General features: G+C 40.8%; 1 protein-coding gene across 2 annotated transcripts in view; it reads right to left on the bottom strand.

Annotated features, from left to right (window-relative positions):
* LOC126175486 (cyclic GMP-AMP synthase-like receptor) overlaps positions 1-26,827 on the bottom strand; it is a 367,167-nt gene that overhangs the window by 174,162 nt on the left and 166,178 nt on the right. For both annotated transcript variants that reach the window (XM_049922303.1, XM_049922304.1), the window contains exons 6-7: positions 23,585-23,743; positions 20,142-20,264 (exon numbers count right to left, since the gene is read on the bottom strand). In XM_049922303.1, coding sequence (XP_049778260.1) covers positions 20,142-20,264; positions 23,585-23,743 — 282 coding nt within the window. The remainder of the gene's footprint in view (positions 1-20,141; positions 20,265-23,584; positions 23,744-26,827) is intronic.

Here is a 26,827-nt window from a genome sequence, read left to right as displayed (position 1 = left end):
ACTAAGTGGGAACCCTGGAAAAAAGACTGCATTCTTTTTGTGAAAAACCATTGAGAAAACTGAGAACCAGCGCCTGAAGCTGACCGCAGAATGATTCTACTTCTACCAACGTACATTTTGTGAAAGGGCCATGAAGGTATCACAAGTGTTATTAGAGCTTGTGCAGGGGCAAATAGAGAGTCATTTGCCCCTCACTCCATTTGTAAGTGGAAGACAGAAGGAAATGCTTATGAGAATATGTCCTCTACCATGTGCCATATGGTGACTTACAGAGTATATATATATATATATATATATATATATATATATATATATATATATATATATATATATATATATATATATATATATAGAGGGAAACATTCCACGTGGGAAAAATATATCTAAAAACTAAGATGATGTAATTTACCAAACGAAATCATTGGCATGTTGATAGACACACAAACAAACACAAACACACACACAAAATTCAAGCTTTCGCAACCAACGGTTGCTTCATCAGGAAAGAGGGAAGGAGAAGGAAAGACGATAGGATGTGGGTTTTAAGGAAGAGGGTAAGGAGTCATTCCAATCCCAGGAGCGAAAAGACTTACCTTATGGGGAAAAAAGGACAGGTATACACTCGCACACACACACATAGCCATCCGCACATATACAGACACAAGCAGACATTTGTAAAGGCAAAGAGTTTGGGCAGAGATGTCAGTCGAGGCGGATGTACAGAGGCAAAGATGTTGTTGAATGACAGGTGAGGTATGAGCGGCGGCAACTTGAAATTAGTGGAGGTTGAGGCCTCGTTGGTAATGGGAAGAGAGGATATATTGAAGGGCAAGTTCCCATCTCTGGAGTTCTGACAGGTTGGTGTTAGTGGGAAGTATCCAGATAACCCGGACGGTGTAACACTGTGCCAAGATGTGCTGGCCGTGCACCAAGGCATGTTTAGCCACAGGGTGATCCTCATTATAAACAAACACTGTCTGCCTGTGTCCATTCATGTGAATGGACAGTTTGTTGCTGGTCATTCCCACATAGAAAGCTTCACAGTGTAGGCAGGTCAGTTGGTAAATCATGTGGGTGCTTTCACACGTGGCTCTGCCTTTGATCGTGTACACCTTCCGGGTTATAGGAGTGGAGTAGGTGGTGGTGGTGGGAAGGTGCATGGGACAGGTTTTACACCGGGGGTAGTTACAAGGGTAGGAGCCAGAGTGTAGGGAAGATGGTTTGGAGATTTCATAGGGATGAACCAAGAGGTTACGAAGATTAGGTGGATGGCAGAAAGACACTCTTGGTGGAGTGGGGAGGATTTCATGAAGGATGGATCTCATTTCAGGGCAGGATTTGAGGAAGTCGTATCCCTGCTGGAGAGCCACATTCAGAGTCTGATCCAGTCCCGGAAAGTATCCTGTCACAAGTGGGGCACTTTTGGGGTTCTTCCGTGGGAGGTTCTGGGTTTGAGGGGATGAGGAAGTGGCTCTGGTAATTTGCTTCTGTACCAGGTCGGGAGGGTAGTTGCGGGATGCGAAAGCTGTTTTCAGGTTGTTGGTGTAATGGTTCACTTTGTGTTTGTTTGTGTGTCTGTCAACATGCCAACGCTTTCGTTTGGTAAGTTACATCATCTTTGTTTTTAGATATATTTTTCCCACGTGGAATGTTTCCCTCTATTATATTCATATCATTAATTTGAACCCAACAATTACGTTTGTTATTGTCACTGTTGCATTTCGAAAACTTTTCTGTCATCTTACTTTCACTTTCTGTTTCTGCAAGTAGTTTCACTTTGTTTTCACTTTCTCCTTTCTACCGTAATCTACCATACAATTTAATCCTGCTTATATATACTCAATAATACGTAACCCTCTTCCAAACCATAACCAAAAAAATTTTTTTCCCCTTTCAACACTACCGCTGCTATAAAATCCACCGTTTCCAGTTCACAAACAGTTCCTTTCACCTATTAAAGAACCATTTCGGCTAGTTCTAACAACTTTCGCTTTATTTCCATTTCCGTTTTTCCAACATCACTAATCATTTTTAGCAGCTTCCCACAGGTTTTAATGTCATTATTTCTTCGTCAGACAATTGTTAGCCTCATTTTCATAATCTTCCACCACAAAACCACTCCTTTTAATACATTTACACGCAGTTTTTTCAAAATTTTCCCGAATTTCTGCAGCCTTTAACGTGTTTTGGCGGCAACACAACCACCTAACCTTTGTGCACATCGTTGTTCACCAACCCAATGTCACCACAGGATCAACATAGCTCAGCTTTAACCAACACTTTTTCGACTTTTTTCACACCAAATCTCCAGTTGCTTTCTAGTTCACCTTTATCTCTGACCATATATTTTTATTTTCATCTTCATTTCAGCCGCATGTTACACTTTCCACCTTCTAATACCATGTCACCCTCACAACATCCCCACAACGACGCCATTAAGTTTTATTTACATTCTCTCCGCAAACATGCCTTCGGCCTAGCCAGATTACGCTCCAATATTTTATTTACTCAGGCTTGTCTGACATTTGGCATTACCCCCAAAGGCCTCGCACTTAAAGTTCCCATCTCTGGCTGTAACCCTTCTTTCCATCAGTCCCTATACCAGTTCCAAACTGTCAATCCATTGCCCTCACCCACCTAATCCTTCACCTACACATCAACGCAGCCAATGAACATACCCGTCAACTCCTATCCTTAATAAAAGTCCTCAATCTTTCCTCTCCCACATCCACACTGGCTGTTCATAGCATCCTCTTACAGGCCAACCGCAAATTTGAACAGCATGCCACCCTCCACCTCAAAAAACTATCCAATCTCCTGGTTTCCCACCTCCGGAAAAGCAACTCACTCACCCTCCACAACCTTTCCAGCTAACCTCAACCTCCTCTCATTGCACACAAACCCAGTCTCTCCCATCTACTCAATCTCCCACTTCCAGCTCCACTCCCCCCAAAACCTCAAAATTCTAATCAACACAATCTGGAACCACAACACCCTAATTCAGTAGTTAACCTTTCCTCCAAACTTCTCTCCCAATCCGAAACCTCTGTCCTAACCAAAGGCCTCACCTTCAGCCCTACTCCCATATTCAACCAAACAGCCCTCGTCAAAGATTTACTGTCCTACACTCATACTCTCTGCTGGAAATATCACTTTGCCACAAAGAAAAATAATCCTAATCCTACTCCTAATGATCCAACTCCCCAAGACACTATCCAAATTGAATCCTGCCTGGAACAGTTCCGTCCTCCATCACAGTGAGACCCACCTCCTCTTCCTCAAAATCACCCTCTCCAAACCTTCCAGGAATTTCTCACTTCCAGCCTTGCCTCTCAATCCTCCTTAAAAAAACTTAATCCTACTCTCAACATCACCACTGCTGAAGCCCAGGCTATCCGTGATCTGAAGGCTGACCGATCCATCGTCATTCTTCCAGTGAACAAGGGTTCCACACTGTGGTACTTGATCGTCGGGGGTATGTGGCTGAGGGACTGCGTCAGCTTTCAGACAACACCACATACAAAGTTTGCCAAGGTAATCCCATTCCTGATGTCCAGGCGGAGCTTCAAGGAATCCTCAGAACCTTAGGCCCCCTACAAAACCTTTCACCTGACTCCATCAACCTCCTGACCCCACCGACACCCCACACCCCTACCTTCTACCTTCTTCCTAAAATTCACAAACCCAATCATCCCGGCCGCCCCATTGTAGCTGGTTACCAAGCCCCCACAGAACGTATCTCTGTCTATCAACACCTTCAACGCATTACATGCAGTCTCCCATCCAACCACTTTCTCGAACGCCTGGAATCCTTACCCAACCTGTTAACCCCGGAAACCATCCTCGTAACCATTGATGCCACTTCCTTATACACAAATATTCCACACGTCCAGGGCCTCGCTGCGATGGAGCACTTCCTTTCACGCCGATCACATTCCACCCTACTTAAAACCTCTTTCATCATTACCTTAGCCAGCTTCATCCTGACCCACAACTTCTTCACTTTTGAAGGCCAGACATACCAACAATTAAAGGGAACAGCCATGGGTACCAGGATGGCCCCCTCGTATGCCAACCTATTCATGGGTCGTTTAGAGGAAGCCTTCTTGGTTACCCAGGCCTGCCAAACCAAAGTTTGGTACAGATTTATTGATGACATCTTCATGATCTGGACTCACAGTGAAGAAGAACTCCAGAAATTCCTCTCCAACCTCAACTCCTTTGGTTCCATCAGATTCACCTGGTACTACTCCAAATCCCATGCCACTTTCCTTGACGTTGACCTCCATCTGTCCAATGGCCAGCTTCACACATCCGTCCACATCAAACCCACCAACAAGCAACAGTACCTCCATTATGACAGGTGCCACCCATTCCACATCAAACGGTCCCTTCCCTACAGCCTAGGTCTTTGTGGCAAACGAATCTGCTCCAGTCCGGAATCCCTGAACCATTACACCAACGATCTGAAAACAGCTTTCGCATCTCGCATCTACCCTCCCGACCTGCTACAGAAGCAAATTACCAGAGCCACTTCCTCATCCCCTCAAAACCAGAACCTCCCACAGAACCCCAAAAGTGCCCCACTTGTGACAGAATACTTTCTGGGACTGGATCAGACTCTGAATGTGGCTCTCCAGCAGGGATACGACTTCCTCAAATCCTGCCCTGAAATGAGGTCCATCCTTTCCGCTGTCCACCTAAACTTCGTAACCTCTTGGTTCATCCCTATAAAATCCCCAAACCACCTTCCCTACCCTCTGGCTCCTACCCTTGTAACTGCCCCCGGTGTAAAACCAGTCCCATGCACTCTCCCACCATCACCTACTCCTGTCCTGTAACCCTGAAGGTGTACACGATCAAAGGCAGAGCCACATGTGAAAGCACCCACGTGATTTACCAACTGACCAGTCTACACTGTGGAGCTTTCTATGTGGGAATGACCAGCAACAAACTGTCCATTTGAATGAATGGACACAGGCAGACAGTGTCTGTTGGTAATGAGGATCACCCTGTGGCTAAACATGCCTTGGTGCACGGCCAGCACATATTGGCACAGTGTTACACCGTCTGGGTTATCTGGATACTTCCCACTAACACCAACCTGTCAGAACTCCGAAGATGGGAACTTGCCTTCAATATATCCTCTCTTCCCGTTACCAACCAGGCCTCAACCTCCGCTAATTTCAAGTTGCCGCCGCTCATACCTCACCTGTCATTCAACAACATCTTTGCCTCTGTACTTCCGCCTCGACTGACATCTCTGCCCAAACTCTTTGCCTTTACATATGTCTGCTTGTGTCTGTATATGTGCGGATGGATATGTGTGTGTGTGTGTGTGTGTGTGTGTGTGTGTGTGTGTGCGAGTGTATATCTGTCCTTTTTTCCCCCTAAGGTAAGTCTTTCCACTCCCAGGATTGGAATGACTCCTTACCCTCTTCTTTAAAACCCACACCCTTTCATCTTTCCCTCTCCTTCCCTCTTTCCTGATGAAGCAACCGTTGGTTGCGAAAGCTTAAATTTTGTGTGTGTGTTTGTGTTTGTTTGTGTGTCTATCAACATGCCAACGCTTTCATTTGGTAAGTTTCATCATCTTTGTTTTTAGAGTACATATATAGATGTAGATGAAAGTAGCAGCTATCCTTTTCATAATATTGTCTTTATTCCATCTTGGATTTCTCATTGTTTAAAACCAGTTTAAACATTCAGTGTGTTGAATTTGAGGAAGCTGTTACTGAATTAAACACCAAATTAGATACAATTAATTCTAAGATAGACCATCATATCAATATGTTAGATGAACACATTACAGGATCGAGTCAGGAAAGCATAGAGATACATTGAAATTTGTTAGAAGTGCAATCTGAAATGTTAAATTGTAAATGGGAATTACATTTTTATGTAACTGAGTTACTTATACGTGAATTCTCGTGAATTAAATGTGGATCTGAAACCAATTTCAAACACGTGTACCATGCTTAATATCTCAAAACAATGTATGGATTGTAATTCACCCTTGTTTACTCTTATATTTATACCAATAATGACAGTTTACTCAGTTTTAGTGAAAACTGGATGAATGAAAGGGGTGGCATCTACCCAAGGTACATAGGCTGCTACTGAATTTTATCATGAGCCTAAGCTGACTTACTGACAGCTTGCTATGCATATAGGGATCTATGCTTAGTGACAATATGAGACTGACAGAAGTCACCCAACTTTAATAGTTTATTTATCCTTGAAAGAAGTATATGGTCCCTTGTCAGTTTCATACAGTATATCATTGCTTATTCTGTCTAGTAACAATGATAGATTCAACTCGTGAATTAAATGTGGATCTGAAACCAATTTCAAACACGTGTACCATGCTTAATATCTCAAAACAATGTATGGATTGTAATTCACCCTTGTTTACTCTTATATTTATACCAATAATGACAGTTTACTCAGTTTTAGTGAAAACTGGATGAATGAAAGGGGTGGCATCTACCCAAGGTACATAGGCTGCTACTGAATTTTATCATGAGCCTAAGCTGACTTACTGACAGCTTGCTATGCATATAGGGATCTATGCTTAGTGACAATATGAGACTGACAGAAGTCACCCAACTTTAATAGTTTATTTATCCTTGAAAGAAGTATATGGTCCCTTGTCAGTTTCATACAGTATATCATTGCTTATTCTGTCTAGTAACAATGATAGATTCAACTCATTTTTTTTATGTTCAGGAAGATTTACCTGTCGCTCTGGCTTCCTCAATAAGTCATACATGTTCTTCCAACATCCAATTACATTGATGTTTCCCCCTGCTATACTCAAATTGTCACACGGCATTGATCGCTGGCTCTCACATGTTCTGCACAGTTCCCTTTTATTACTTCTAACATTTGATGCTTCTCTTATAAATCCAAAACACTTCATCCAGATGTACATAAACACCTCCTCTATTCACAATACCTCTACTAATTTCTGTCCATCAAATATTTCCTTGATGGTGGGAAGTTTTTCTTCAGCCACTGAACTACTCTCCAGTGACTCCCAAGTGTGTGCTGCATTCTAATAAGGGGCTTCCTGACTGTTGGCACAAAACTGCCCTATCTGGAATGTTCAAGAAAGCCAACAATATGGTAGACACCAGATGTAGTGGGTTGTTGTTGATTATTAATCAATAAATTGTTATATTATTTAAATACTGTGACCATCATTCATCAGCTTGGCAGAGAGAAATACACATCACCCTACTGGAGTGATAAGTAACAACACATAGTCTCCCACTCAGATGAAGAACTTAAGGAATTGAATGGTATGTTCAATACTACACACAACTGAATCCTCCCATAATTATTTCTAGTAAAATCTTGTCCTTAAAATCATATTTACAGATTTTACATGTTTCTAAAAATAGTGTGATCTTACAGACAATCCACAGGTTTCCACCATAAATTAAATTTACCTATTACCTTTAACTGCCTTTTATTTGTTTCGATAATACATAATTGTCTGGCACTCTTTCTCTTTCCTAGTGCAGACAATAGACACCAAAAGTTACCCTAAATACTATGTGTTCACTTAGTTAATTTTCTTTTGCAGACATAAAACACATCATTTAACTAGCACTTCATCTGTAACATTTATCTTCCCTTTAATGACATCTTTGTGATCTATACTCAAAACCAAGACACCTCGTCTTCATTCCTCTGCAACCTGAACTCCTTCACTCCTATAACCTTCTCTCCCATTTGCTTCACCTGGTTCTCTTCAACCACTTTCCTGGACATTAATGTTTCCCTCCCTGATGGCACCAACTACATGTCCATCTATAATTAATCCACTAACCACCAATATTATCTGCACTTTGACAGCTGTCATTCCTTCCACACCAAAAAATCATTCTCGTACAGCTTGACCATGTATGGACAGTGTATCTGCAAAGACAAGAACACCTTTACCCACTATACTGAGGGTCTCATGAGGCCCTTTAGAAACAGGCACTGCCCCACAAACCTAGTCCAGAATCTGATTTCCGTGTGTCATATCCCCACACACACCCAATCTTCCCAACCTCTTTGCACATGGATCATATCCATGCAAAAGACCCAGATGCGAGACCTGCCCAATCCATCCACCCAACAATTCTTACTGCAGCTCTGTCACAGTCTTAAACTACCCCATCAGAGACAGAGCCACTTGTGAAGCAGCCATGTCATATGACAACTCTGCTGCATTCACTGGACACCTTTTTATACCCTTATGACCACCAGCTGTCCACCAGAATGAAAGGCCACCACCAAACTGTGGCCAAGAATTAAGATGACTACCTAGTGTCACAACACGCAGCTGAGCACATTTAGCTAATTCCTCATTAAGACACACTGCTTTAGATTTGATTTTAACTTAACACTTTGAACTTTTAATTGATCTATAATTCTATCTAAATTAACATTAGTGTTATCTATCTCAGCATTTAACCAAGCCTTTAATTTTGACAGAGCGTTCAATATTTCCTCCATTCTTTGGGTCAGTATGAGCACACAGTTGACACAATATGCAATTTAAATCTAATCTTCTTCTACCAGTATAACAACCCTTCTACCAATGACTGTTGCAGTAAGGGAGGTAACTCTAAAAAACAACTCTTGAACACAAACTGCACTTGAACTATCTCAAACATGCACTGCCCATTGCCGTTTTGTAGTTCAAGACATGATGAAAACAGTCCTTGCTTTTTTCATTGTTGATTTCCAGTCTTCCAACTTGTCTTAAATGTTGCTGATAAGTTTAATTTTTATATTTGGCAATTTTACTTTTAAATACTTATTCTTCAATGCTCTCATTAATAGTACATACACACTTCTTTGTACTATTCTGCAATTTACTTCATAGTCAGTGACAGCAAAGGAAAACTTCCTGATAATTCTTCGATGAAGTATTGATTTCTTTCTATTTACTTCCTATTTACCATTTATTACTAACATTCTTCTTAAATTTGATCGAATTCCAGCATTAAATATTCTGGGTCTTGTCACCAGGATGCCAGAATGTGCACTGTATATAAGGGAGTTAAGATTTGTACAATAATGTAGGAAAAGACAGATTGCTATTTACCATAAAGAAGACATGTCAGGTTTCAGACAGAAAAATTAAAAGACACTTACATAAAGCTTTCACCCACAGCCTTCATCAGTGAAAGAGAGACAAACACCATTCACACATACAAGCAAGCATACATCACACACACATGACTGCCATCTCCAGCATCTTGGGCTGGAATGCAACTATCAATAGGATGCAAACAGCAATCTGAAGGGAACAGGGAAGGGGAAGGGATAATAGTGTATGAGTGAGGAGAGAGACTAACGCTGTCTGATGGCATGTGCAGGGACTAGACTGCCAACAGATGCAGCATCAGGAAGTTGTGGGACAGGGAGGTGGAGAAAAATGGAACAAGAAAGGAGAAACGCAGGGAAAGATGTGTGAATGCACTGGCAGATGGCTGCAGATAATCAGTGTGGGAGATGATAGGACAGAGTGGGTGGAAACTGTTTGGTGGAGGGTGTGGGGACAGTATGTTACTGTAGATTGAGACTGGGATAATTACAGGAGCAGAGAATGTGTTGTAAGGATAACTCCCATCTGCACAGATCAGAAAGGGAGGTGCTGGAGGGGAGGATCCAGACGGCTCAGGTAGTGAAGCAGCCACTGAAATCCAGCGTGGTATATTCAGCTGCATGTTGTGCCACAGCGTGGTCTACTATGCTCGTAGCCACAGTTAGGAAGTTGATATTCATCCTGCTGGACAGCTGGTTAGTAGTCATTCCAATATAAAAAGCTGTGCAATGATTGCAGTAGAGCAGGTGAATGAGATGGCTGCTTTCACAGGTGGCCTGGGCCCTAATGGAGTAGATTAAACCTGTGAAAGGACTGGAATTGGAAGTGCTGGGTGGGTTTTGCACCCGGATCTTCCAGAGGGATATGATCATTGTGGTAAGTGTGGTAAGGGGTTGGGACTGGAAGTGGTGTACGGATAGACTAGGATATTGTTGTGCTTGGGTGGATGAAAGAACATCACTTTAGGTGGGATGGGAAGTATCTCAGGTAGGAATCTCTTATTTCAGGGCATGATGATAGGTAATTAAAGCTCTGGCAAAGGATGTGGTTCAATTGTTCCAGTTCGAGGGGTAACTGGGTGACAAAGGGGACACTCCTTTGTGGCTGTTTCTTGGGGGTGGTAGGTGGATTGGGGGCATAAGTCAAAATGGCATGGAGATCTGTTTGCGGACTGGGTCTGGAGGATAGTTCCTGTTTGTGAAGGCCTTGGTGAGACCCTCAGCATATGTTTTTGTCAATGCAGATATGATGTCCCTGGGTGCCACGTTGTATGGGAGGGGTTTCTTGGTGTGAAAGGGATGACCGCTGTCAAAATGCAGATACTGTTGGCAGCTGGTGGGTTTAATGTGGATGGAGCCATCAGAGAGGAGGAGGTCAACATCTAAGAGGGTGGCATAGGATAAATTTACATTCTGATGTTAACTTTCAAACATTTTGGAGGTTACAGGACAAGTACTGGGTCCTGGTGTGTGTCATACACACAATCTTTAATGCATGATTCGTAGTTTTCTTGGCAGTTAAATCAAGAATCAACATCAATGGCAGAAAAGCATAAGCATTTCATCATTACAAGTAGTACAGCTCGTTGAGTAACAGTTATAAATAGATCTAGAGGGGACCAAACAGTGAGGTCATCAATCCCATAGGATTAGGGAAGAATGGGAAAGGTACTCAGTCATGCCCTTTCAAAGGGACCATCCCAGCATTTGCCTGAAGGGATTTAGTGTAATTATGGGAAACCTAAATCAGGATGGCCAGATGTGGGTTTGAACCATGGTCCTCCCAAATCACATTATGAGTCCAATGTGCTAACCACTGAGTCACCTCACTCGGTCAAAAAATAAATCTGTTAAAAATGTTTGATACTGCAGTAGTCAAATCTTATTTTTTTCCTATTCTGCTTGTAGTCTGAATTTCCATAATGAATAGTTCTTGATGTGAAAAAAAATTTTTTTCTTATAGCATTGTGATAAATGTTACGTATGCTTCTACCCATTGAGGAAAATTTATCTGTGGCCTTGTTGTCAGATTTGGGAATTGTTGTGAAAGTTACAAAAGCTCTTAGCTCAAGAACATCAAACATCATGAACAAAAGATAGGAAAGTACTATTATTTTACCAATTGTATGTTTGACCACTGTAGAATCTCATTTAAAATCTCATGAGTAAAAAGTAAATGTTATGTTGTCTTGTTTCTCACACTAGTCTATGGTTAAGCTTTTCTCCATTTGAAGCTGTTTCTCCATCCACAAAAGTAAGAATGGCGGCAATATGACTGTAAATAAATTAGTCATATTCACCTGTTTGTATGTCCTAGGTTCCTTCATCATCATAGTCATCATCATAATCATCATTCACATCCATTTTGAATTTGTATCATCATAATATTCTGGATTAGTTTCACTGACATCAAAAATTCATTCAGTAGTTCTTCCAAACACATTTCAATGTTTGGTTCACTTACTCTCAGAATGAGAGACTAACCAGTCTGTTCAGACTGTTTTGAATGGTGAGATGGATCTGGTAGAGGCTCCATATTGTTCAAATTAATTATGAAACACTGTCACTAATAGCTATAATATATTACACCACAATTATTGCAATAAACATAAAATACTGATAAACACATCTGACTAAGAATTATCAAGTAATCAAATGATAGAATGGCACTACACATTCACAGTGAGAAGCCAGCACTCCAGCTGAAATGTACATGGAGGAAAAAGGTGAATTGACCCCAGCAGAAAAGATGATGTGTTTCAGGAAGATCAACAGCTGTCCCTCAGATGCATGATACTAGTTAAGGGTTAAGCTGCTAGGGACAGATGAATAGCAGCTATATATTAAAATGGAAGTGGCAGCATAATTTCTAAAGTATCAGTGGTTAAAATTAAAAGCCATAACACTGAATAGAATTAAGCATGATGTTGATAGTTTATTGATTCAAAAATATACAGATTAAGTTTCTTCCATATCCCTTAAGGTTCTCTGCCTGTATTGGATCTACAGAATATGATTAACAAATAAATGAATGACAACTGAAAACTAGGTACTATTATCATGATAAAACAAGGGGAGTACATACACTCCTGGAAATTGAAATAAGAACACCGTGAATTCATTGTCCCAGGAAGGGGAAACTTTATTGACACATTCCTGGGGTCAGATACATCACATGATCACACTGACAGAACCACAGGCACATAGACACAGGCAACAGAGCATGCACAATGTTGGCACTAGTACAGTGTATATCCACCTTTCGCAGCAATGCAGGCTGCTATTCTCCCATGGAGACGATCGTAGAGATGCTGGATGTAGTCCTGTGGAACAGCTTGCCATGCCATTTCCACCTGGCGCCTCAGTTGGACCAGCGTTCGTGCTGGACGTGCAGACCGCGTGAGACGACGCTTCATCCAGTCCCAAACATGCTCAATGGGGGACAGATCCGGAGATCTTGCTGGCCAGGGTAGTTGACTTACACCTTCTAGAGCACGTTAGGTGGCACGGGATACATGCGGACGTGCATTGTCCTGTTGGAACAGCAAGTTCCCTTGCCGGTCTAGGAATGGTAGAACGATGGGTTCGATGACGGTTTGGATGTACCGTGCAATATTCAGTGTCCCCTCGACGATCACCAGTGGTGTACGGCCAGTGTAGGAGATCGCTCCCCACACCATGATGCCGGGTGTTGGCCCTGTGTGCCTCGGTCATATGCAGTCCTGATTGTGGCGCTCACCTGCACGGCGCCAAACACGCATACGACCATCATTGGCACCAAGGCAGAAGCGACTCTCATCGCTGAAGACGAAACGTCTCCATTCGTCCCTCCATTCACGCCTGTCGCGACACCACTGGAGGCGGGCTGCACGATGTTGGGGCATGAGCGGAAGACGGCCTAACGGTGTGCGGGACCGTAGCCCAGCTTCATGGAGACAGTTGCGAATGGTCCTCGCCGATACCCCAGGAGCAACAGTGTCCCTAATTTGCTGGGAAGTGGCGGTGCGGTCCCCTACGGCACTGCGTAGGATCCTACGGTCTTGGCGTGCATCCGTGCGTCGCTGCGGTCCGGTCCCAGGTCGACGGGCACGTGCACCTTCCGCCGACCACTGGCGACAACATCGATGTACTGTGGAGACCTCACGCCCCACGTGTTGAGCAATCCGGCGGTACGTCCACCCGGCCTCCCGCATGCCCACTATACGCCCTCGCTCAAAGTCCGTCAACTGCACATACGGTTCACGTCCACGCTGTCGCGGCATGCTACCAGTGTTAAAGACTGCGATGGAGCTCCGTATGCCACGGCAAACTGGCTGACACTGACGGCGGCGGTGCACAAATGCTGCGCAGCTAGCGCCATTCGACGGCCAACACCGCGGTTCCTGGTGTGTCCGCTGTGCCGTGCGTGTGATCATTGCTTGTACAGCCCTCTCGCAGTGTCCGGAGCAAGTATGGTGGGTCTGACACACCGGTGTCAATGTGTTCTTTTTTCCATTTCCAGGAGTGTATATATTAAAAAAAGCAAAAAGAAAATTGAAATTAATAAGTAAATAAATAAAGTAAGAATGTTCCAAGACTACATCAAGATAAGAACATCATGATCAATTTTTTTTATTTATTTTTTGTAATTTTTTGGAATCATATGAACTGAACATCCAGTTTGCTAAGTAAAACAATAACGAAGATGTGAATTCAAGGCAGAGGGAGCACCATTCTACAGTCAATAAAATCATTTGAACTTTATTTTGTGGATGCTAAGTAGGTTTAATTACATAAAGAAAATATATAAAAATAATTTTAAGGAAGTACTAAAATATGTTATTATTTGACTCGAGTTAATTATTGAGTGAAGTGCCAGGATATATCTTTGTGTATGGAAAATGAGAGTCCTTGGTTCTTTTGTGTGTATGTTTATGTTCCATGTTTTGTTCTCTAAAGAAAATTGTATTAAATTGCCAGTGAAGTGCAGTATTACCAACTACACACATCAAGAAAAGTTTTGCATCACCCCAGCTCCCAGAAATCCTGGAGATAGACATTGACTGTAGATATATTGTATCACAGACAAAGACCCTTTGTTCAGAGATGCCACTAAACCCAACCAAAGATGTAAACAACTGTGCATGAGCAGCACCTATTAGATGGAGGGGGTCCGACAGCCAATCAATTCCAGTCATTCCACCAGGAAGGAAGTACACGGCTCGTTTTGTTTGCAGTTCAACCCTGCCTTGATGGTCAATACCAGGGTTCAATCATGTCCACATTTTTATTTTGTACCAGGATGGGCTCTCAACATAGGAAATGTCCAGGTGTCTTAGAGTGAACCAAAGCAATGTTGTTCAGACATGGAGGAGATACAGAGAGACAATAACTGTCAATGACATGCCTCACTCAGGCCGCCCAAGGGCTACTGCTGCAGTGGATGACTGTTACCTATGGATTGTGTTGAATAATGCTCTTTGTGCAGCCACGGGACGTCATGTTATGATTCAAACTGTGTGCAATAGGCAGTATGATGCACAACTTCACTCCTGATGTCCATGGCGAGATCCATCTATGCAATCATGACTCCGAGCAACATGCCGAATGGACCGCTCAGGATTGGCATTACATTCTCTTCACCAATGAGTGTCGCATATGCCTTCAACCAGACAATTGTCAGAGATGTGTTTGGAGGCAACCCGGTCAGGCAGAATGCCTTAGACACACTGTCCAGTGAGTGCAGCAAGGTGGAGGTTCCCTGCTGTTTTGGGGTGGCATTATGTGGGGTGGACGTATGCAACTGGTGGTCATGGAAGGTACCGTAATGGCTGTACGATACGTGAATGCCATCCTCCAAACGATAGTGCAACCATATCAGCAGAATGTTCATGAGGCATTCATCTTCATGGACAATAATTCATGCCCCCATCATGCACATCTTGTGAATGACTTCCTTTGGGATAACATCACTCAACTAGAGTGGCCAGCATGTTCTCCAGACAGGAATCCCATCGAACATGCCTGGGATAGGTTGAAAAGGGCTGTTTATGGATGACGTGACCCACCAACCACTCTGAGGGAACTACGCCAAGTCCCCATTGAGGAATGGGACAATCTGGACCAACAATGCCTTGATGAACTTGTGAATAGTATGCCAAGACAAATACTGGCATGCATCCGTGCAAGAAGACATGCTACTGGGTATTAAAGGTACCGGTGTGCACAGCAGTCTGGACCGCCACCTCTGAAGGTCTCTCTGTATGGTGGTACAACATGGAATGTGTAGTTTTCATAAGAAATAAAAAGGGCGGAAATCTCTTGTCCAATTTTGTGAACAGGTTCCAGAACTCTCAGAACCGTGGTGATGCAAAACTTTTTTGTTGTGCGTAGTTTATGTTTTGTGGTGGATGTCAATTTTTCCCCAAAGTGGTGACCCCACTTCTGAACAGAGCTTCACTTTTTGGCATCTTTAGAGTGACACAATGGAAATTATCAGAAACAGTGCCACGTAGACAGAAGTTTCACCTGTGCCTACAGCAGGCAACTGTTTCTCCACCATCTGCTGTCCCTGTCATCTCCAGCTTTGACAACTCCAAAAGAAATTGCAGCATAAAGTAGGCTCTTTTCTGACCTACAAGAGCACAGATATCATGTACTGAAGTTGACACCATATTTACGTTACATGGATTTGTATTGGACTCAGAGCAATTTACTTTAATCAGTTCTCAATTGTACTTAAATAAGATTGAACAGTTGGATGAAATTTTGCACTAGTAGTCTTATATTATGTTTAAAGAGGCTATCCTCCAGTAGTTTGTCAACATTGGAACTGCACCTTCATAAAGTCTTTGACAGTGAGACACATTTGGGTGAATCCCCATCTCGGATCCTATGATTGCTACATGCACTGGCAGATATTGAACTTCTTGTGGAGACATCTTTAAAAATATTTTGTCTGCAGAGACTCTCAAAAAATTTGAGGGCATTTTAGTTGTTTTTTTCTACAGATCTATAGACTGAAGAATTGGTGAGAAAAGCTGATGCAGTGGCTACTGCATATGTGGAAAACAGTCAACATGCAGCCATAAAGGAAGTTATAGGTGGAGGCCCCAACACACACATTATGGTGTGCACGGAGTCATGCATCAAACAGCCCTTGCCAAGAGAGACATTTTTAGAGAGCTTAACCAAGGAGCTCACGTGACTGAATGCTAAACTGAACAGACAGGAAGAGAAGGTAACTAATCAGGAATGAAACAGAGAACAGCAAAAAGACACTTAGTCCTGATTTCAAAAATGTTTTTGGGCAGTGGCAAAGCAGTGCACAAGGCCCTGCACTCACCCAAACATGATCAGAGAGTGCCAATAAGTGCACATACTCATCAGAATTGCTCACAGCTCCTGCAGTACAAATTAAATGCAACTTTGACTGCTGTTTACCAGTTCTTTGAGGCTTTTTGTCACAGAAAAGAAGTCTAATTCATTATTCTTGATTGACACAGGTTGTTACATCAGTGTCATTTCCCGATCAGAGAGCAAATGCCAAAGGAATACAAAAGTATCTATCCTTGTGGCAGTTGCTGATGTGGACTTTTCTTATGGCTGATGTGAATTGACCAATAATAGAAGCCAATTTTTAAGACATTTTTCTGTTGTGCCCAACTTAGTTAATAAGTGTCTCATTAAAGGGCCGATCACTCCGAAACTTATTAACACATCAGAATGCAATATTTTTGATGCCCAAGCAATGGACTATGCAATGATATTTGGGTAAACCACATATACTGTGTCAGAATGTCACATCCTGGGTTTGTGTCCATCTTAATGCGGCTCAAATGGCTCTGAGCACTATGGGACTTAACATCTATGGTCACTAAGGACATCACACAACACCCAGTCATCACGAGGCAGAGAAAATCCCTGACCCCACTGGGAATCGAACCCGGGAACCTGGGCGCAGGAAGCGAGAACGCTACCGCATGACCACGAGCTGCGGACAATCTTAATGTGAAGTGCATACATATGTATTACATCAGAAACCACTGGATTCTCCTGTGCACATTTCTTTAAAGATTTTGGAGTTGAAGGATCAATGTATGCCACTTAGAGTACAAATTGATGAGTGGAAAAGGAAGTGGGGGGAAGAAAAAGAAGCAGTGACAAACTCACATACACAAAATTGGACTTGAAGCAGGCACAGCAGGAGATACAATACTTCTACAGTGCACAGGCTTGCAGGATGTAAAGCATCCCCTCCCACCCTTTTCACCTTCCGCCATCAAGGCTAGGCAGGCAGCAGATAATTACCTGTCCAGCTGTTGCTACAACAGTTCCCAGCACTGATGACACACTGTTAGGTGTTGCCAATCTATTTTTCATCAAATCAGGACAACTCCACAACAACATATGGTTAGTTGGCCTAGATGTATACCTGCAGATAAACTGTAGGCATCCAAGGAAGAATCATTCTCACACTGCTTGGTCATTTCCATTACAAGTGGTTAAAAAATAACAGTAAACTGAGAATGTGTTGTGACTACAGAGAATAGAAATCTCATGCCATACCTGTTGGATATCCAATTCCAAATATAACAGATTTTACCAGCAACTTTTCAGCTGCAAATTTCTTTACTCTGAACAATTGTGCACAAGCTTTTGCATAAATTCTGATGGGCCATAAAGACAAGAAGGAAACTTCTGTAACAACCCCATTCAGACTATTTGACCACAATATAATGTCTCCTGTGCTATTAAAAGCAGCCCATTGTATGCATGAGGTACTCTATGGTCTCTCTTTTGTTTTTGGTTATGGTGATGACATCTTAATCTTTTCCTCACAACAAGATGAATGTTAGGAGAATGTCTGTGCAGTGTTTCAGAGATTGTAAAGCCATGGGATAATGGTTAAAGTTTATAAACAAGTTTTTATGAAGAAGGAACTTCCTTTCCTGGGATAAATTTCTCACGCAATGGCATACCAGCAACACCTGAAAAAGTATTTGATATCATGCAGATGTCCTTTCCTGATACTTTCAGAAGGCTTCATCATTTTCTAGGTATGCTGAACTATTATTGCTGGCACCTTACAACATTAGCTCAGATTCAAGAGCCTCTCAACAATCTCCTGAAGGGCAGAAACATGTTGTGAACAAGAAGATTCTTTGACTTCTGTGGCAATGAGAGCTTACGAGTATTTAAAAAGTGCATTGACTCATGCTTCATTAATGGCATATCCAATTCCTAATGCTCCCAACACCCTGTTGGTAGATGCTTGCCAAACAGCAATAGGAGCAGTCTTGCACAATCAACATCTGGAGGGTGGCAGCCATTGACTTTCTTCTCCAAGAGCTTGTTGATACAACAAGAATCATGGAGCACCTTCGATCAAGATCTTCTAGCTATTTATTTAGTGCTGAAACATTTTCGCCCTTGGTTGGAAGGTGAAATTTTTTCTGTTTCCACCGATTGTAAGCCAATGACATCTATGTTCAGAGTAATCACAGATCTTAATTCTCCATGGCAGGCGCACCAAGCAGAACTAATTGTCTGCTTTTCCATTGATATTCATCATTTTACCATTTTGCATGTGGATAATGTAAACCCTCTCTCTTCACTTGATTGGTACCATTTCTTGGTTGACATGACAGATGAATAAGAGGGTGGTGAAATGTATGCACTGAACATTAAAGATGACATTAGCTTGCTTTGCACAATATTGGTCTTTTTCACTACCATTGGTATTACTGGAATCACGTACACCTGTAAAAGAGGACATGGGTTGCACTGCTGAACAGCTGCAGTATGGTGAATTGTTGAAGGTACCTTGTGATTTCTTCTCACCCTCACCCCACCTAGTTTTCAGACTGGAGATATTTTTCCACAACCTACAGACATATAAGCACCGTCTGACATGAAAACCCCCCATAATTCACAGTGTAAAGCCCATCTTTTCACATAAAGACTTGAATACACATGACTTTGTTTGGATCAGAGATGATACAGTCAGGCCATCACTTTTCTTTGGATCCATTCAAGGTTTTCAACATGGAGACAAAGTGTTTATTATTGAGAGAAATGGCAAGACCGACAGTGTAATGCCAGATTGCCTAACATCTGCTTATGAAGTAGATAATTCAGAGGCAGTGAAGGGGGTCCCTATTAGATTTTATAGAAAACTGCAAAGGTTTGTTGATAAATTAATGGGTACTGCCATTCAACAGCTCTGCAAAAAAGGATGGGGGGCTGATGAGACGGACTCCAATTAATAATTGAGTTGAGTATCAGGAGCTCAATCACAGATTACTAATATTAAAATGATATTTCTTTGAGTATGTATGATAACTGAGGTTCCTTGATTCTTTAGCTTATTTGCTGATTTTCTGTGTTTTGTGCCTTGAAGAATGTTGAATCAGATTGCTAATGAAGTGCAGTATTATCAACTAGTTTATGTTTTATGGTGGATGTAATAAGTTCCCCAAAACAGCATCAAAGAGCTTATTATTGCTTATATGTAAGATTTTCAATTTATCTTATGAAACAAATTCATAATTAGTGGTAGAAATTCTGATTTTCAGCTGTAAATATCGTATTTCTATGCCACATACCAGAAAAGTTTTACAACTGAACTAGCCACTTTAAGAGCTATATGGTATACTATACATAAATGTATCAAACAACCCTCAGTCAAAATTGGCCCCTGTACACATGGGAAAAAACTACAAAATAAACTACCCAGTCATACCAAAACAATGAAAAGTGTATCATCACTCACAACTGGCTTTAAGATACATCTCTTAGAGAAACTGTACTACAGTGTAAATGAATATTTTGCAGCTCAAAGACAAAAAGTCTATATATTGTGTGTGTGTAAACATATATGAGCATCCATTTCTGCTTAAATGATTAAATTTGTAGATCATTCTGTTCTCCTGTCATCTCATAACATTCTACCCATGATACATTTATCGTCAAATTATTGTTATCATAATATTGTAATATGATTTGGTGTAACAGTACATCACAACATTGCAGATATTCACAAGAATATTTACCTTAATCAGTTTTAGTACAGGCTTCATCTGATTAGTATCACAAAGCAGATGTTTCTCCTGGTGCCAGAAACATATTCGAAAATCTGTGCCGTAGTCGCTGGATTTGGGAACTGCATACCATTTCTACAACACATAGTAGACAATGACACACCAATCACTGAATGGTAAAAGGAAAGACTTCAGTAGTAAAGGACAAAGCAAAACTTTTTAGAAACATCCATTGTCAGTTCTTGTTGACCAACAATGCGTACTCTTCACCCACTGCCTAGTTTCCCAAATCTATGATACAAACCAGTAGCTTCACTGCCACTCAGCTATCCCACCCCATTAACACCTGAATCTCTGCTTGTCACTGTTTTCCACCTCCAACACACCAATATCTTCCATACTGAATGCCTTGTTACCGTTGTATACAACTTCTCAAAATGTCATACCAACTCCAAGCACATGATCTCATTCCTAATACAGCTGACCAACTAGAGCCTTGCCTATAACTACTTCTGCTTTGAGGAGAAAATATAGAAACAAATCTGTGCTATGGCCATAGACATTTATATGGCATACTTATATGTCAATCTGTTTATGGACTGTCTAGATGAAACCTTCTTAAAAACCCAACACCCTAATTCCCTTATATGGTTTATATTTGCTGAAGATATCTTCATCATCTAGAAACAACGATACTCTACCCTTGTCTTATTACAGTCTCAAAATCTTCTCTCTTATTTGCTTCATGTAGACCTCTTCATTCCAACTTCCTTCACATTGGCCCTCAGCTCCCTGATAGCTCCATAAACATTCTGTTCATATTAAGCCCACCAACATTTTTAAATGTTTCATCCCTTCTAGACTAAAATGTTGAGCCCATAAAGTCTGGCCACCTGTGGACAATGCATCTGTTGTGAAATTTATTTATTGCAATATGCATTCCAGAGATTGATTTTTGCATGCTAACACACTGATGTAGAAAGATCCAAAACATTTAATTCATTATTATTTGTTTCCACCAGGACAATAAACAAAGATTAAGAATACAAATTTAAAATAATAATAAAATCACAATCAGTAAGTTTTAATTACACTCACAAAGAGAGGTTAAGATACAAGTTTCAGATTGGATCTAAACAATTTTTTACTGGGTAAAAGTGGCCACCTTCTTGACTTACAGATCACCAATTAAAATGATTAATGGAAAATCTCATATACTCTTTGGTTTGAAGCTGGCACAGTACTTACAGTAGAATATCTTTGGCTTCCCTCTGACAACCATGCCTCCATCCTTGCTACCCTCCCTATTTTCCTTTCCCTGTTGCTTCATAGCCTGGGTTGTGAGTAACTGAATCTCCTTTCCCTTCTTCCCTTTCTTTCCCCTCTCTCCTCCCTGATGAAGGAACATTTGTTCCGAAAGCTAGGAATGTAAATTTTCGGTTCTGTTTTATGTGTATCTATCGGCTGTACTGAGCTGAGGTAAGTACTGGCCAGCCCCTCTATCTCTTTGTTAGATCACCAATTAATCTAGCTACAACAACAAGATATACTGCATCAGGAATATACAATAATACACGGTAAAAATAATCTTAGCTATGTCTACTATGGAATTCTTCTAGAGAACAGAAATTTTTTTCAAGCAACAATTCCTTTAGTTTACTTTTGAATAGTACTTTATTACCTCATAGACACTTAATATTAATAGGAAGTGCTTGTGTATCTTACACCTTTTTGCACCTGAGACAAATTTTTCAAATCACAGTGTATGTCACATTTCCTTCTTGCATTGTGATGATGTTATATTGAGAAGGAGTGTGAAGCATGAATGTCATGACTTAAAAGAGATATTGTGAAGTAGTGCTTAGCATTCCTATTTGCTTACAAAGGTTGTGACATGAGGTTCTTGGAGACACTTCGCACAAAATTCGGACAGCCTTTTTCTGACTTGTAAGGCCTTCTTTTTAACACTGGTGAATTGCCCCAGAAGATTATTCCATAACATATAAGTGAATGGAAGTAGCCAAAGTAAGCAGATTTTGAGACACTGATCTCTCCAATTTGGGCAGTTATTTGGATGGCAAATGTTGCTGAACTAAGCCCTTCCAGGGATGGTGGATATGGTGTTCCCAGTTAAGCCTGTGATCTATGTGTAAGCCCAAGAATTTAAAACAATTTACCCTCTGTATCTGCTGGCTCTCAAGTGCAATATTTATCTCCTGCAGGCTTTTGTGACTGGAATGGAAATGAATGTAATTGATTTTGCTGAGGTTTATTGATAGAGAATTTACTGTGAATCAGTTCAGAAAATCCTCAAGTAATTGGTTTGCATTTAATTCTAGGTCAGGGATGTCTCATTGTCTATCACAATACTTGTGTAATTTGTAAACATTGTAAAGTTGCTTGCTTTGTTTGAGGACAAAGGTAAATCATTGATATATATGAGAAACAGCAGGGGACCAAGGACACAACCACATGGAACTCCATAATTTACTGTTCCCTTGTTGGCCTCTAACCTACCTGATGTAAATTATCTAAACCTCTTTGCCTCAAATGTAACCTTTCCCTTCTTCTCATTCACACTTGTCAAGAATATGATTGCATGATAAGGTGTTGAAGAGATGGTTGTAAACAGTAGTGTTGTTTAGCTGTGGAATGAAGAGTCTTGTGGGGCCTTTTGTGAGAGTGACTGAGTTGTCTAAAAAATTTATGAATACAGAAGATTCAATGAAGAAACTGTTGTATTTGACATTTCACATACCATCAGGTTGACAAGCCTAAATATAGTAAATATATTTGTTCAGCCAAACTAGGATACCAAACTCATAGCATGAAAAAAAGAAACTGTGGCCAAATTCAAGATATTCAGGTAAGTAAAGTTTTCCAGTTTAGTAAGGTGAACATACCCTTCAGTCATGCTTCCATCATAGTGATGACAAAAGTGTGTCCAGAGGACAAGTCACTATACAAAATTAATTGAAGTGGTATGTTACACTCTTAACCACAAAATACCACAACTATATTCTGAGTAGCTATTATTTAAATGATATGTCAGTTGGTTCACAAAACTTACAAATAAGGAAGAAATGTAACAAAAGTGTGGTGAGTTTGAGATTTTTTAACTTAAAAGTTTCCATGTTCCATGAAAATGTGGCTGCAACAGATATTTTACTTGATTTATTTGTAGTTTATGAACTAGGATGCAAGCACTAATACATTCAGAAGACATTGTTAACATTGGCAGTTTGTCTAAATAGCACTGGAAAGAGACAAACAACAAATTCTGGCTAACGTCATCATCATAACAGGGTTTGTCAGGAACAGTTTTACCTTTGCAAGCTTTTTTTATTTTAGAATTGTTTATGTTTTTAGTGATGGTTACAAAACTTTACTGTCATTTTATACATAATGTAAGATAAATTCAGTGTACAAATGGAAAAGACCACTGCTATACTTACATGTTCTTCCATTTCTGGCTCCCATTCACGCAAATTTTCTATTGTTGGCCACTTTTCAAATACAAAGACAGGAACAAAATCAAGTGATAAACGTGGTTCTGGGTGTTCAATAAGTGTAACAGTTAGAGTAACAGCAGGTCCATGACAAGATGGCGTGAACTAGAATTAAGAAACAAACATGTTATATTAGAGTATGAAAATGGGAAAGTAATATCAAGTGAAACAAAATAAACGAAGGCCTGTAAATACTAATTACAACACTTATTTTCCACCAGTACAGCCAACAAATCTCTATCAAGTATCAAAATCCTCATTAATAGACACATGCTGCAAATAACAGTAATCTATTTACTGGTAGATCACAAGGAAACTGTTTTTCAATTAAAAAAAAAATTGTTTAACAATACACCTGATGATTCACAGTGAAATAATCCTCAGGTGTGAAGGGTCTATATCAGGTATTAAAAGATGGCAAAACTTTAAGCTGTTGGACAAAAATTACTTTTTCAGAAGCAGAAAACACACCACACCCACATAGGATCCGAGCAGCTGTAGACACTAGCCATGTATGTGTGTGTGTGTATGTGTGTGTGTGTGTGTGTGTGTGTGTGTGTGTGTGTTTTCAGCTTTTCAAGAAGGACTTTTTGTGTAAAGAGAGAAGTTTAGTGATCTTTGGACTGGATCTGACTTGGATTCAATGCCTCCTATGTGTGGTGGGCAGCAGTCTATCCTTTTTGTAATGAAGTTATTCCATCCTGGACTTTCCATTGTTTAATGTAACTGTTGAAATATATCAACTGGGAGATACTCAACAAAATACATAAAATCCCCCAGATCCAACTTGGAAAATCACAAGAACTGACTTTTGTGATGAACTCTACACATACTAACTGATCCACTACACACCACTGTCCTAGAGACTATGAAGGTATTCACAACTGGGAGGTTTTTTTTTCCAGATTGAAACAACTACAAATTTGGATATTTTGAGTTTCCTATGGCAACTGACCTTGAATATGATAAATATCCATGTGGCAAAATGAAGTAACACTATGGTTCGACAATGAGAGACATTTTTTTGTGTTTGCACTTCTGGCATATGTCAGATCTACAGCTATTTATGGTGAGAAACTGAGGTAGATCTGTTTGTTCTGTCCTCGGGTCTCCATCTGGGTGCAGTTGTTTTCAAACTACAATGTTTTGACAACATTCCTTGCCCGTCATCTTCAGGTGATACCTGCAGACTGAGCATCTCCGCTGAATCTCCTGCCCTTTATACTCTGATTGCTCCCCACCCCTTCCCCCATGTCCTGCCGCGCGAGCTGCTGCGTTGAGGGGTGGTTGGGAGGGGCGGGCTGCTGGCTGCTGGATGCGAACTGTGGACCATTAGATGTCTTGTGGCCTTCGTCGGTCACAGAAGTTGCTTTGGGTGGGCGCTGTGCTTTTAAATGACAGTGCTGAGTCCCAGGCTTTGCTGAGGTTGAACCCAGCATCTCTGTTGATCAGCCCATCAGCTACATGTATTTCAATCTCCTCCTTCAGAACACGGTCCCAAAAAGACAAGGCCTGGCGTAGAACTTCCATTTTCGCATACTCCAAAGTATCTCCAGTACCCATGTAATGTTTCCAACTGCACATTTTGTAGGCTGCTTGCTTCAGTTCAGTGTGCCTTCTGTGTTCCTGGCATCTTTCTTTGAGTGATGTACAGTTTGCCCAATGTATGCCTTACCACATTTACAACGAATACGGTAAACACCCAGTTTGTGGAGCCCCAGGTCATCTTTTGCTGAACCTAGCAGGGCACATGTTTTTGGAGGTGGGGAAAGCCTAAGATCACACATGAGCTAGATCTGCTGACCAGATGGTGGACAGAGTTGTAGACACAAGTTCACATGAGTCAAATGAAAGTGATGTTGTCATTGAAATTGGTTCTAGTGATAAGTATGAACTACCCTCTGTACAGTCAAGTAGTGAAGGTATATTTTACTCTTAAAACTATGTAAACTTGTTTAAAAATTGTATAAAATATTCACTAGTTATGAGCAGTTATAGGGGTTTAAGGTTGCATGTGAATGTGAACTAACTACATAAGAGTGTGCCGTGCTACCATCTAGGGAGCAAAATGACAACTAAGTAAAGGAATACACACAGAGAGATATATATTCTAATGTGATTACTGCAGCTGTGGAACATCAAGAATGTCATGGACCTCAGGAGTGTAGTTGATTCACTTTATTATGAGAAGTATGAAATATCATCATGTTGAATGTACGTCTGTTGTCAAGAAACATGCAAAAACTGTTACATAACTGAAATTAAAACCAAAGCTCTAAGTGCATGTGACATGACTCTTGAAAATTTGGAGATGATCCCAGATGTAAATTAAGAAAAACAGCCACTTTACTGACATGTTGGCCTTGCCAAAGTGACATAGTAAAAATACAAAGAGAAAGCAATTAAATCTGTACTTCTGCTTTCATTCCCAAAAGTTCCCACTGGTGTTAGGTACTGCATACATCAGTTTCTTGCTTCAGTTTAGGTTATCCTCAATTGGGTACATCCAGAGGAACTACATAATTTCTGTGTGAGGAAATATCAACCCAAGTACCTGATGAGATATGATCATGTCTTTTGAAATATTTAAATGGTAAACTCACAAAAGAAATGATAGTACTTCGGTCACTCATGTGATGGTCAAAATGGATGTACAATATCAAACTTGTAACCATCTGATGTGAGTAGTTCAAGATCCTGCACAGCACAAGAACAAGATCACTCAAATATTTTTAATCCCACTCCCTGGCTACTTGGCCATGGACAACAATTTCAATCAAATTGAGAGTAAGGTGAAATGCAGACAACTTCCATCTGCATGACATTCAGGAAATAATCAAAACATACAGAATTAATAACTAAAAATTTAATGTGGTGGGAATCAAAATTGGTGACTCATTTGCTCTCACAATTTAATAACAGGAAAAAAGTTCATGAACAAACTGTAGCTTGTGGGAACAAATGATGTATCAGAACCAGCAAAGACAAGCCATGTGTTGGCCAGTTTAAAGACACATGCAATGAAGATGTGAAATACTATGAAATGTGAGGCAAAAAGAGACAGCAAGAGTTACAACTAAAATAGATGTTTATTTAGTTGGTGAGCAGTTTTGGACAATGCCCATTCTCAAACCAACAAATGTTTGCCGAGTAAAATGTCCATCCAAATTACCAGTAAATAAAATGAAT

This window comes from Schistocerca cancellata, chromosome 3, assembly GCF_023864275.1.
Source record: "Schistocerca cancellata isolate TAMUIC-IGC-003103 chromosome 3, iqSchCanc2.1, whole genome shotgun sequence".
Taxonomy (NCBI): Eukaryota; Metazoa; Arthropoda; class Insecta; order Orthoptera; family Acrididae; genus Schistocerca; species Schistocerca cancellata.
Note: the sequence above shows the minus strand (reverse complement) of the source record. Positions and strands in the feature narration are given on the sequence as shown.